The 14,305-nt window shown below is 43.7% G+C and overlaps 1 protein-coding gene across 3 annotated transcripts in view; it reads right to left on the reverse strand.

Annotated features, from left to right (window-relative positions):
- Window positions 1-346: 346 nt before the first annotated feature.
- The window catches only part of EXO5 (exonuclease 5), a 176,888-nt gene continuing 162,929 nt past the window's right edge, over window positions 347-14,305 (reverse strand). Inside the window, exons 1-5 of one of the 3 annotated variants that reach the window (XM_042857822.2) lie at window positions 6,601-6,810; window positions 5,696-5,909; window positions 4,865-4,969; window positions 4,298-4,470; window positions 347-1,866 (exon numbers count right to left, since the gene is read on the reverse strand). In XM_042857822.2, coding sequence (XP_042713756.2) covers window positions 1,399-1,866; window positions 4,298-4,470; window positions 4,865-4,969; window positions 5,696-5,909; window positions 6,601-6,795 — 1,155 coding nt within the window. In that variant the 5' untranslated portion in view covers window positions 6,796-6,810 and the 3' untranslated portion in view covers window positions 347-1,398. Of the gene's footprint in view, window positions 1,867-4,297; window positions 4,471-4,864; window positions 4,970-5,695; window positions 5,965-6,600; window positions 6,811-14,305 lie in introns of those variants that run through there. The other 2 variants (XM_005298940.4, XM_065573334.1) reach the window with 2 other exon arrangements.

The following is a 14,305-nucleotide window of genomic DNA, read 5'->3' on the forward strand; positions in this document are numbered from 1 at the left end:
GATAGAGGCTCGACACAGAAATTATTGGGTGAGGTTCTATGATGTGTGTTATACAATAGATCAGATTAGATGATCAGAATAAGAAGTTTTAAGGCCTGAAGGAGCCAATCTATGAATTTACACTAGTTGAGGACATAGCTCATCATGTCTGAGCATTCTCTTCTAACTGTAATATTTAAATTTCACAAGTTCTGCAGTAGTTATAGCTTTCCTTCCTAATTAACTCCCCCTTGCACACACAAAATCAAAACTGGTTGTTTTTAGTCCAACATAGAAGAAATGAATTCATTTCCCCTGCCCCCCACCCCCAAAAAATTCAATTAACAGGATAATTTCCTGCTATGGAAATAGTGAAAGTTTCTATTTATTTGATTTCAATAGTAAAACCCCCCCAAACATACCAAACAACCCCTCTTCCCCCACAATTAAGAACTTTGTTATTACACAGTAAACATTTTAAAAACAATACATTTTCCTTGATACAGATAATCAAGTAATATGTTAAATAGTCAGCTGATTCTAAATTACTTACTTACTAGAACATGTAATTTTGACAACACATAAAAAGGTTAAAGGCTTACATAAGGAACGGAATCAGATCGGCTTTTAAGAGGCTGACCCAGCAAGGCAACGAATGACCACATCTCCCACTGATACCAATGGAAGTGAGGGTACTTGGCATCGTACCAGGGCTGGGCCTTCAGCTGAGATTTTCAAAGGAACCTAAGGGAGTTAGGTGCCAAATTCAGGCAACCTCTGAAAAATTCCAGCCTTCATATCACTATGCCCTGGTGTAGCACTAATGGGTTTTGGGAGAGAGCTGAGTTCAGCTTCAATCTTATAAAGAGAATGTCTGATATAGGATCTTTGGGAGAGCAGATGGAGAAGACAGATGAGGTGTAAGTTACTCCAAAGGAACTAAAGATGAAGCACCGAGTTTGGGAGTGTTAGGATCTGGGCTTATGGTTTGGAACCTTCTCTACATAAGAGTTTAGAGCAGTAGGAAATAAAAGAAACTATTGTTCAAACCACTTCACCAAGATAAAATTACATAACCCTCAGAGAACCCATATGCGGTAGGCATTTACCCCCATTTTATAGATGGGGAAATGAAGGTTCAGAGAAGTGTAGCAACTCGCACAGCTTGCCTTGTGCTTAGACTACACCCCATAACAATATGTACTATCCAAAACAGTATTTTCTTAGGAGCACTTAAAATGTCACATTACGAACACGCTGCCATTCACCATTGGTGCAACGACTTCTGCTTAGTAAAGTGATGGGTTTGGCCCACGCTTATGGTCCACTCCATTCTGACCGGTTAACCCCATGAATTGAGTGCACATATATTTTCACATCAGTAAGGAGGAACCTCCTTCCGGGAGGTCAGGATTGCCTTCATTTACTCTTCTTTGGTCCGCTTCTCTGTTCAGGCCCTTCTGCCCTCTTCTTTCTCCAGTCACAGATCTCCGAGTAGCTACATGATTGGCACTTCCATGCTTCCTCAATTTCCACCCCCTGGACCTCCCTTTGTCCTTTCCAGTACGCAAGGTAGTTCTGTGCTTTCTCTCGCACCTTTTCTTCTTCAAACCGAACCACCTCCGTCCCGAGCAGGGTGTTACTTTCCTGGTGGCTGTATTCGATTTTCAAACAGTCAATGCTGGGGAGGTCTGAGAGTGTCAGGTTTAGATACATCAGTTCCAGGAGGTCCCCAAAGCAGGTTACCGTGAATCCTACTTTCTGAGCATGTTCCCTAATTTGCGATCCCAGTGGCTGCTCCGGCCTCAGCTGGATGTGACTGGTGATAACATCTGGTTTCAGTTGTCCTTGCACCATGGCATCAAAAATGTATTTATACAAACAGACCTGAAAGCAGTGGGGGAGGGGGGGGGGGGAAGGGGGAGATAATTTAATAGATGATCAAACAATAGTGCATTAAAGAATGCAACAAGCTGGGATGAACTCCCCTAGGCTATGTCTACACTGACAGCTAGGGGTGGGAATCCCAGCTTCAAAAGACATACTCCACTTTCACTCACCTGAGCTGGCATGCTAAGAATAGTAGTGTAACATAGGCAGGGGTGGCACAACCTAGCCGCCGCGAGTACGAACCCTTCAGGTTCAATCGGCTGCTGTCCATGCTCCACTAGTTTTAGCTCAGATGAGAGCAAGCGTGAGTGTGTCTGCACGAGCTGGGAATCACACCCCGAGCGCAGAGTGTAGGCATAGCCTCAGACGTCATTGGCAACTCCAGCTCTAAACCATCACGCTACTCAGTGCAATACTTCCTTGAAAGCCAAGTGTATTATACGTAGAAATACCCATCTCCGTAAGGTTATAGATCACCTCCAAATAAATGAGTAGCCCAGGAAAATGTGGACGACTCACAGAACCACAGAGGAGCTAGTGATAAAAATGTACATGCAAATAACTTCTAGGTGTAAATAAAGTGTGTTCAAAATTGAGGAGAGAGTCTGACAGAATGAGACTTAATCAGCTTTAAAAGGTGGGGTTTTCACCACTGCCCTAACTCTAACTGGGAATCGGGCAGCCAAATAAATCCTTTAGGCAGCTTTGATGATACGCAGCTGAAAGCAGATCTCAAATTACATGAATAGGGTGCACTTGTAGTTAAAATAAACTAAATATTGCACAACCAATCCAAGTGCTGTGGGATTTGATGGCAATAGTTTAGTAGGTGACATATGTCTCTGCAAGTCAGCATTGAACCAATCATCTGGGAGGCCATGGACAGCTGGAGTTCCATCTTTTGCGTGAGATGCTGACCCAGTGTCCTGACTTGTCTTTGAAGATCCTAGGACCTTCAAAGAGAAGGGTTGTTAACGCTGCTGCCTGGTCTGAATTCCAGTTTGGGTGGTTATACTCCACCTACATGGAGTTCCCCTTCTAGTTTCAACTGAATACTTCCTGTCCTAACCAGTTGTGTAACATGGTGGCTGTCTGTCAAACAGCGGTTCTCTTTCATTCCAGAGATGGCTGCAATTCACATATAATTCACACAATAATCTGTAGTATGTTTTTGGTATAAGAGGGACAATATAAATACATGGTCATTACATTACATAAGAACGGCCGTACTGGGTCAGATCAAAGGTCCGTCTAGCCCAGTATCCTATCTACCGACAGTGGCCAATGCCAGGTGCCCCAGAGGGAGTGAACCTAACAGGTAATGATCAAGTGATCTCTCTCCTGCCATCCATCTCCACCTTCTGACAAACAGAGTCTAGGGACACCATTCCTTACCCATCCTGGCTAATAGCCATTAATGGACTTAACCTCCATGAATTTATCCAGTTCTCTTTTAAACGCTGTTATAGTCCTAGCCTTCACAACCTCCTCAGGTAAGGAGTTCCACAAGTTGACTGTGCGCTGTGTGAAGAACTTCCTTTTATTTGTTTTAAACCTGCCGCCCATTAATTTCATTTGGTGGCCCCTAGTTCTTATATTATGGGAACAAGTAAATAACTTTTCTTTATTCACTTTCTCCACATCACTCATGATTTTATATACCTCTATCATATCCCCCCCTTAGTCTCCTCTTTTCCAAGCTGGAAAGTTCTAGCCTCTTTAATCTCTCCTCATATGGAGGGGTTCCAAACCCCTAATCATTTTAGTTGCCCTTCTCTGAACCTTTTCTAATGCCAGTATATCTTTTTTTGAGATGAGGAGACCACATCTGTATGCAGTATTCAAGATTTATATAAGGTCAATAATATATTCTCCTTCTTATTCTCTATCCCCTTTTTTAATGATTCCTAACATCCTGTTTGCTTTTTTGACCGCCTCTGCACACTGCGTGGACATCTTCAGAGAACTATCCATGATGACTCCAAGATCTTTTCCTGATTTGTTGTAGCTAAATTAGCCCCCATCATATTGTATGTATAGTTGGGGTTATTTTTTCCAATGTGCATTACTTTATATTTATCCACATTAAATGTCATTTGCCATTTTATTGCCCAATCACTTAGTTTTGTGAGATCTTTTTGAAGTTCTTCACAGTCTGCTTTGGTCTTAACTATCTTGAGCAGTTTAGTATCATCTGCAAACTTTGCCACCTCAGTTTTTACCCCTTTCTCCAGATCATTTATGAATAAGTTGAATAGGATTGGTCCTAGGACTGACCCTTGGGGGTCATTACACTACTTCTTTAGTAATGTTAGTCTAATACCCATCAGTTGCTTGTTTTCTGAGCAAATATTTGTCTATGGATTTGAACATATTTTACCAATATTTTGAACATATTTGTCTATGCATTTGAGCATATTTTACCCACCTGGAAATAATCTTTCTTTTTCTGTGCTCTAGAAGGCATAAAAGGTCGGCCTCGAGTTTTTAGCTCTCTCAGCTCCAGCTCTCCCTTGGCACTATAGCACAGTTCATCAATAATTCCCGTCAGGAAGACATCTTCTATTACTCCAAACACTGGAAGCTCCCGCACGCAACCACCTGGAATACAAAATGGGATACCCATACATTTTATGAGGCTCGCATGGCTTTTGAATAAAGACTTAAGTAACACTGCAAATTTCTTGGAATTGTAGTATTGATGCATTTTAAGAATTTGCATTTAGACACTGGATTAAGAGAATGCTTGCATTTCTCCCCAAGTAGTTTCAGTTTTAATAATCTAAGGTGGTTATTAGAAATTCAGGTAAGGGAGTTTAAAATACATATTTTTGTCTTAACGATCTCTAATTGTTATCATCCTTTCAAGCTAGCACAAAGATCACAACACATTTTTATATATGAACACACTCACTCTCTCTCAGACACCACACAAACACAGAGTAAAATGAAGATAAAAAAAAATTATGACAATACCTTTTGCCTGCCTACATACCTGCTTGTAGAACTGGAATCACGGAAAGAAGATTCAGTATTTTTATTGCCCAAGAATCTTCCTGGCTGGTCGTATGTACTTTCACTACATCATGGACTTCTAGTTCTGATTTCAAAAAGAGATAAAACGATTATTAATTTTCATCACAGTCCTGCCTTGAGGCTGCAACTGAGCTCTGGGTCCCATTGTGCAAGGCACCACGGAGCATGGTAAAAAAGCTTCAGTGTAAATAAACAAGATAGACAACAGGTGGGAGGGGAATCGGCACAGAGAGGAGTCCCCAAGGGTACTCAACAGATCAGTTGGAGAGCCAGGAAGAGAAGAACCCATGTCTCCTGATCCCCAGTCCAGTGCCCTTTCTGTGAAAATGTTAGAAAACGGTATAAATTTAGGCCTCTTTCCTTGACCCTGGTGCAATACATCAATCCACTGAGGATTACAAGGAACATTTTCTTTTTTCCAGGGATACCCATAAGTTAAATTTAGTCCAGAAGCGGGCATAGTAGGATAGTTAAAGCAGTGTGTTATACTGCTCTTTAATACAAGTATATGCTTTTGGAAGGCTCTTATGAGACTAGAAGGTGAAACTCGGCTTGCAGATAATACCTGTGCATCCCTGCTGACATCAATAGGGTCATACAGGTGTAGCTGTGGGTAGAATTTGACCCACCGTATTAACAAATTCATTTACTTGTAACAAATATTAAAGACTTCCAAAATCTTTGCAGAAAACTGAATGAAACAACGCACTGTGTAATAAAAGAGGCAGAAGAAGCCGGAGAGAAAGAAAACAACATGGAAGTTTTTACTGCAACATCTTGGTAGTGTTACCTCTTGCTAGATGTATGCTCTTCCCTGTGTTTAATAACACGACTGTCTCTGGCGCCTGCAGCTGGGGGACTTCCCTCCCATAAACCATTTGTTGTTCGCACCAACTCTGAGTGGACAGATCAGTCACGCAAAGGTACTTCAGGTAATATTTTTCCAGGGGAGTCTGCGCTCTCTTTCTTTTCACCTTCCCGGCTGCACTGTCTTCCGTCAACACCTTATTTAAGGATGCCAGAGGCAGGTCACTTGAGGAGTTTGCCTTTCCAGCGTCTCTATAATGAAATACATTAATTGTTTCCCCCCCTTCTAAAGTCCTTTATAAATACAATTGTTTTGCCATTTGCACAGTAAGTTTAGCCCGCAAAGCCACTAGCACAAAGATGAAACAGTAAATTGATGAGCAGTATCACTCTCTCTTTAAAGCCTGTGCCAAGTTAGGAACACTCTGGTACAGCCCCAGTGAAGAGCAGTCATTTAGTTTCAGGGAGCCAGATTAGGGCAAGTTCGGACAAGTTTCACACCCTGCCATGGGAATGTCCTGCTCAAGTCTCCCTGAGTTAGGAATCTAGAGGCTGGGAGCAGGGAACAATTGCGGGGATGGAGATTTGATCTTCAGGACTCCTTGGGGTTCGCTGCCCCCTGCCTCCGGGAGCGAAGGGGGTACGGGACCCCACCCTGCTTTGGAAAGCACCCAGGATGCACCCCGATTTGGGGGCTGCTCCCCAGAGGTGCAGCTCGTCTAGGAGCAGCCAAAAAAGCCCCCCCGGGGGTTACCGGGGAAGACCATTGCCGGCTGGAGTCGGGCTGCAGCCTGGGGGGGCGAGCTCAGGGCGCTGCCGCCCCTGTAGGCTGTGGGGGGCGTTTTACAGGCGAACCCCGAAGCCTGGGGAGAGGCGGGCAGCGCTTACCCCGGCTGCAGCGCCTGGTCCCCCGGCTCCTCCAGCAGCAGCAGCAGCTCGGAGTCGCTGAGCTCGCCAAGCTCGGAGCCCGGCCCCGCCATGGACGCTTGAATCGCAGTCTCTGCTCCGCCTCCCCCGGCGCGCCGGAGCGAGCACAGCTCGGAGGAGGGGCAGGTCTCCAGTCTCCACCCCGTCCCCTCCCATCGGGTTCTCCTGCCTCCTCTAGTCCCGTCCCTGCCCCTGCCTCGCCTCTGCGCTCCCCTCCCTTAGCACCCAGCGCAGCAGAGACGGCAGAAATGGGCACGACTAAGGACCAGTAGTGGAGCCACGGGGCAGCCCCCAACCCTCCCTGAGAAGCCCAGCGCCAGCCCAGGCATTCTGCATGGTCTCCTCCCCCGACAGAGGCTTCTGGCTCTTTTACTCTTCACTTTCAGCTCGTCCAGCCCCTGTCAGTGAATGGCAAGGCAGGGTATAGGCCCTGGCCACAGGCTCTATTTGATAATAAACTGATAGCCCCCATTTAGCAAATCCAGTTCTGCCTTCCTCGTGCAGCCTCGCCAACTCCCCTGCCTGTCCATGCATCCGACGAAGTGGTAACACCCACAAAAGCTCATGCTCCAATACGTCTGTTAGTCTATAAGGTGCCACAGGACGCTTTGTCGCTTTTTGCGATCCTGGCAGTATTTGATGTCTTCCGTAAAGCCCCAGCTCCCGGATTTACGTCGAGGGTCCTGCACATCTGCTTTATAGCCACGGACCCATTTTGGGGGATCGCGGCTATAAAAGTTGTATCCACGCAGGGCTCGAGTCATGTGAATACATGAGGGTTTCATCTTTCATTAAAAAAAAGTTTCTAGCAGAAAAAAGCTTGAAAATGTGATCTAAGTGTATCCTCAAGATTTAGAAAGCAGAAGTCAAAACAATATAGTTGGGGTTCAACTCCTTTGTTTTAAAAACTCGTGATTTTGTAAGCCAATCTCGTGATATTTTGTAGCCTGACATGAGTTTTAACATCCTTCTAATACCATGTGATTTTTATGGGGTGCATGCACCTAGAGGTGAAAGTAAGCCGGTACGGTCCCAGGCCCTTTAATTTGCCCCTGAGCCCCAGGGGCTCCCAGCCACCTCTGCAGCTGAGAGTCCCAGGTTGATTTAAAGGCCCTGGGGCTCCCAGCCACAGCCGGTGCCCCAGGGCCTTTAAATCTTGAGAGGCCCCACCTCTTCTGGTTGAGGCCACGCCTCTTCCAGATGAGGCCACACACCCCCAGGACTCCAGCAGTACCCGTAAATCCTGTAAGTTACTTTCACCCCTGCACACACCTTTTCTGTGCTTTGTTCCTGCCCTTGGTTGTAAATCAACATTTTCTCAGCACAGCTCTGAGAATAGGAAGTGTTACTTTAGGTGTTTTTCACCGTTGATTATGCTAGGGCTGTCAGGTTAAAGCAGGAGCTCCTGGCTGCATGAGTCTCAAGGGTAGCAATGTCATGACACAGCAAAGCCAGATGAAGCTGCGTCAGATGAAAGGTTTATCCGGAGGGATGGCTGCATCTAGGGAATTAGAGGGTGAGTCAGTCATACTCAGGTGTCTGCGGCTTAATGCTGGAAACTTGACAGAGCTGACACGCTGAATGTATTTGTTCAAAGTCACGCTGGAAAGAATACCATTAGGCTAAGTCTTTAAAAGCCTTGACCCCCAGCTCACATAAACACAGACCAGTTTCACACCTCCCTTCTTGTTCTGCTATCTCCTTGCCTCTAATGCTGGTATGTAATGCCATTTCTTCGCATGACAGAGCCTTACATATGACTCCTTCAAACTTGGCTTCTGTTTTCTAAGCTCTTCCTGCACGGATGTTATAACCTATTCATGGGTCTGCTGGTGAGGACTGAAACTGAGTTATTAAAAAATGGATTTAAACTTGTTTCCCCTGCATAATTTTCCATGTCTGTTGCAGCAATAGGAGAAGGTCTTCAAAGGCAAAGGAGGAGCATGGCAGCTTTACAAACACAGACAGGAATGCCTGATAGCGCTTTCTCTTAGACCTTGTCTGACAAGGGTTCTGTAATCTTTAACAAATGCTATACTCTTCTGCCTTCCCAGAGCCATTGGCTGTCAACATTCATATGAGAAACTTAAATCTCTCTAAATTAAGTCAGATTGAGTTGGGTATGCTAGAGGAGAAAGTATTATCTTCCGTCTACTAATTCTAATAACAAAAGAACTTCCTGGGAGAAAGTTACGAGATACAATGGGTACCTGGCAGAATCTGGTTGCTACACTGCAATAGATCATGTGCTTACTTGAAATAAGTTACGCAAAATAAATGACTCCAGACAAGTTACGGAATGACCGATGAGCATGTCTGATCCTGACACTATCATTTGCCTAAAGGACCGGTAAACAAGAAGCAAAGCATGGCAACCCCTCATTGCTAAGCACCGTTCTAAATAGATGGTCAAACATTCTTTGCATCAGCTCTTCAAAGCAAGCCTGAGGTGTGCTTTATCAAAGACAGGCTAGATGCAGACAGTGTTAGTTTAATGAAATCATGGATTTTTAAGGCCAGAGTCATCGAATCTGACCTCCGGTATAAAAGCTCACCCAGTAATTTATGGCTTAAGCCATAACTTCTGTTTGGGTTAGAGTATCTCTTTTAGAAAGGCATCCAAGCCAGGTCTACACTACACATCAACATCACTATAACTATGTGGCTCAGGGGTATGAAAATCCCGAGCGATGCAGTTATAGTGACCTAAGCCCCAGTGTAGCTAGCGCTAGGTTGATGGGAGAACTTCTGCCGTTGACATAGCCACCACCACTTCTCACGGAGGTGGATTAACTATGCTGATGGGAGACACTCTCCTGTCAGTGTAGTAACTTCTTCACTAACGTGCTGCATTTCTGCCACTGCAACTTTTTAAGAGTAGACCTGCCCCCAGTCTTGATTGAAAAACTTCAAGTGATGGAGAATCCACCTCCCCCCTTGCAAAGTTGTTCTGATGGTTAATTACCTTCACTGGTGAAAAAAATGGTACCTTATTTCTCATCAGATTTTTTCTAGTCTCAGCTTTTTACCATTGGACCTCATTCTGATTTTTACTGCTAGATCAAAGAGCCATTACTATCATAGAATCATAGAACTGGAAGGGACTTCGAGAGGCCATCTAGTCCAGTCCCCTGAACTCAAGGTAGGACTAAGTATTATCTAGACCATCCCTGACAGGTGTTTGTCCAACCTGCTCTTAAAAATCCCCAATGATGGAGATTCCACAACATCCCTAGGCAATTTATTCCAGTGCTTAACCACTGTGGGAGTGAGGAAGTTTTTCTTAATGTCCAATCAAAACCCACCCTTGCTGCAATTTAAGCCCATTGCTTCTTGTCCTATCCTCAGAGGTTAAGAAAAACAATTTTTCTCCTTCCTCCTTGTAACAACCTTTTATGTACTTGAAAACTGTTATCATGTCCCCTCTTAGTCTTCTCTTCTCCAAACTAAACAGACCCAATTTTTTTACTCTTCCCTCATACGTCCTATTTTCTAGATCTTTAATCAAGACCTGTCTCTTCCTCATGTAGGTACTTGTAGATTGTGATCAAGTCACCTCTTAACCCTTCTCTTGCATAAACTAAATAGACTGAGATTCTTAGGTCTCCGACAGCGGTGCCCATGACAGGTAATAGAAAGTTTTGAGGAGGTAGGTTATAATAAAGTATTACTCTTCTGTCAGAGAAGAGTTAATGTTGGCAGAACAAACAAGGATACAAGCTGGGAAGGATTATGCTTTTATTCAGGCTCTCCAACGTAGGCACCATACCAGCTTCTCTTCATGAAAACCTCACTTTGTTAGAAGCCTGTTGGTTATTTAAATCCACTTTCCTGGGGAGAACTCCACAAAGGGAATCATTTCAAGGTTATACAAAACAATGGGAGAGGGTTCATACAAATGCTCTTAGATATCTCTCTTTCTGGCAGAGACATGGATGTCGTTTTTTCCCTACCCACAAATTAAAACAGAGTGTGGCAATAAATGTTTAATGCTCTTAAACTTGGCAAGGGAGATGCTGATTAATGTTACCAGGTGCATGTATATAACACAAGCTAGCATGTATTTTATGTCTCTAGATACCTTTCCTTTTTTATTGGAAAGAGTACAGAGGATTAGGCTGTACATCATGCATATGGTACAACGCTCCCTTGACCAGGGACTTTTTACAGCTTGGCATGGACTCTAACATCTGTTTATTGTGGGCGTCTACCCAGCTATCTCCCGTATGGGCTACTGCTGCGACTTGGGCGATAGCCCACTGCTGCAAGTGTCCCTATTAATATCACTCTAAGCCAGAAAGAGTTTAGTGTTACAGATGTATCATTCATTATAAAGGGATGGCCACCTTACGGGAACATGGAATTCCCTGAAAATGTTTTCTTTTTTTACATTGTGACAAGAATAAAAAGTGAACAAACCAGATTGCTGTTACACAGAGAAAGTAATACCCAAACCTTATAATACGTGACCATTGCAAAGTTAATCCAGAGGCAATAATGCTGCAGTGACAGTTAGCTTTTGATCTTCTGTTGATCTACAGTTTTATATCCCACGGCACTGTATTTCCTGAAAACGTAGGACATGCTGGTCTTTTTTCAGGCTACAAATCCACTGCATCTATTTAGTCACTTATAGCACAAAAGTGCAGAAACCCATATTCACTAAAATTGTTGGCTGAAATTCTTAAAGAGATTCAATACCCAGTTCCTATTAATTTTAGTAAGAATTGTGTGTCCAAACCTGCTCGCCGGCTTTGAAAATCCCAGCCCTATTGGGCATTTTGAGGCACTTAAAAAGTTAATTGGAGATCAGTAACCCGGGCACAGGAACATAACAGTGATCACCCAATAATATCTATGAAACTGCTGTAATGTGATGTTAGTACAAATTCCACCACCTATATTTGGCGACATCTTGGGGCATGTCACTAACGCATCAACAAATGATTTCCAATGTGTAATACCATTCCTATTAGTACTACTTCTGGAGAAGGGCTGAAGAACAAAGTGATATTTTCAGGGTTAACTAAAGGCCCTTGCATCAAAATATCTGACTTTTCCAAGGATTTTGGGGTAATCCTTATGATTAAAGGTACCTGTACCACGGTGTACGCTATTAACACAGCAGTAGTGCCCGACCTTTACTGAACCAAGGGCTGCATCAGAAATTTCCCAGGGCCCTGAATTTGCATTAAAAGGAGCAGAATGTATTTTTCCTCTCTTTTAATAGGGAACTACAGGCGGAAGGGTGAGAGGTCTTAGCATACAATGCTCCATCTTGATCTGAGGAACAGGTGTGCTGGGAAGGGTAATAAAGGCAAGGTTACGTATGGGTCCAGTTGTACAACACTTATATGCTTTCTTTTTATGGTGCTTTGACAACTGTTCTATGACAATCTCCAGAGTTAGAGAAAATAGCACCAGCAAGCAGTCGGGGTGACCACAGACACACAAAGTTACAGACCAACAAGTTCCAAAAGGGAAAACAAAATCCTTCTACAGCAGAAGCAGTTTCTCAAGGTATTCATCTTCACAGCAGGAAGAAAAGACCTGAAGTGTCAACACCTCCATTATAGAAATTATTAGACCATTTATCTTCGTAAACCTACTGAAAAGAATAAATTGGCCACCTGTCTGCACTGTTATTTAAGAAACCACCTCACAAGAAGAAATGCAGAGACAAAGCGGAGCTGTCTCTCACACATGCACACAAATACGCACACAACATTTAGTAAGTACCGTGGAGTCAGGTTTTGTCGGGAGGGAGGTTATTCAGTGCTTCTATTCACTGGATAACCAGCCAGCCCAGTCTCAGACATTTTACGTTCCCAGAAACATCTAGCCCCAGACCCTCAAATGTATGTAGGTACCTAAATACCTTTGAGGATCCGGGCTCTAGTTCACACAGAGCATTCTCAGAGGCTGAATAAGTATTTGCACTATCACATGATACCTATCCTTAGAGAACACACACACACACACACACAAGTTTGTTCTTTGGGTGAAATGCAGAGAGTCAGCACAGGGCCTATGCACTAGTTAATTCCCAATTAAACCATTTTCAGGGGGATGTAGAGTTATGCAGGCCCCTGCACAACGTTGAAATCCCCTCCCGGCCCCGGCCCCAACCCAGTTCTTTCTCTGGCATCCCACTCAAGGCTCAATACATCCATCAGTGGCCCTTGGCGAAACACATTTACCGGCCCCTACTGTCTAATGAACAACAACAAATTGCCGCACAGTCCGCTCACCATAGCCAGGCTACGCTGTGGTTCTGCCGGACTGGCTGCTCACCCTGCTGCTGCTGCTCGGGGTGCTGTTCATCATGACAGAGGGCGGGCTGGGCCAAATCTGAGTGAGTGGTGTTGCGAGCCTCGTCCGGTGAGCAGCGCCTCAAGCAGCAGCAGGATGAGCGGATCCACAGCATGGCCAGCCACGCCGGGGTGAGTGTACTATACGGCTATTTGTGGGGCCCTAGGCTGCCCCCATGCATTTCGACCCTAGGCATGTGTCTAGTTTGCCTAATGTTAATGCCACTGGAATATTTAGTGGTGCACATTCCATGGCCTTAAGGCCCGAAGATGACAACATGATGATCACCTAGACTGTGAGCTCTCTTGGGTAGGAACTGTCTTTTCGTTATTTGTCTCTAGCACATCTAGCACAGTCAGACCCTGTCCTCTGACTGGGGTTCCTAAATGCTAACCTCACACTAATAAACACTTAATTATGCAACATTTGTGATGTCATCCGTTTTCCTTTTGGAACGGGCACCTCCCATTTGGTTCCTTCGCCAGAATTCAAACCATCCAATTCTATGGAGAAATCTTCACTCCCATGACTTTCGAGAGGATTTGAAACACTCAGAAACCTGTGCCTGAGATCCCTACTGAGTCTTACTTTGGAGTTTAACAAAAGTTATAGTGGCTTGGTTCCATTGGCTTACACTAGTTTGGAATGCAAGCACCTTTGGTACCTTCTCTAATTTATGCTGTACTCATTCCCCATCTGCACACTGATGTCTACATTATTCTGATTTGCACAGTCAGCATTTCCATTTGATGTGATTTGTCACCTAGCATACGTTGTTTACTGATTCCCCAATTTTTTGCCGTTGTCAATATGTGAGTCTGTTTCACACGAATGACAATTAAATATGGTTGGCTATTTTAAAACTGTTTAATATTAATCTTCAGAGCTTATCAGACTTGGCAGAACAGTGTAATACATCTATTAGGGAAGTAGATAAGACTGTCTTTTTAATGAAAATCTGTGTGCCAGATAATCATTTTGGGTTTTCATGATTAAAAATCTCTGAAACATAATTTAATCAAATAATTTGGTAGCTACTGTAAGAAAATATAATGAACAATAAAATCCAAGCACCTCTTCTAAGTTACTGGTACAGATCTTGATTACAGAAATTTGTATGTATTATGGGATAAAGTGGTGTGTTTTAGGAATTAGGTAATGGGTAATGCACTATAGACACAAACTATTGTAGTACCCTGCTATGCATTTAGTTTAATAGAAACTCTCAGGACCTTTCTCTGGGAAAATACTTGGCACGACACAGATAAGAAAAATAAGTATCCATATCCAATTACTTTAATTATAATCTTGTGATTTCATTTAATAAGAGGTTTAGACGTTTATGGCTAGATTT

The sequence above is a fragment of the Chrysemys picta genome, chromosome 19, assembly GCF_011386835.1.
Source record: "Chrysemys picta bellii isolate R12L10 chromosome 19, ASM1138683v2, whole genome shotgun sequence".
Lineage (NCBI taxonomy): Eukaryota > Metazoa > Chordata > Testudines > Emydidae > Chrysemys > Chrysemys picta.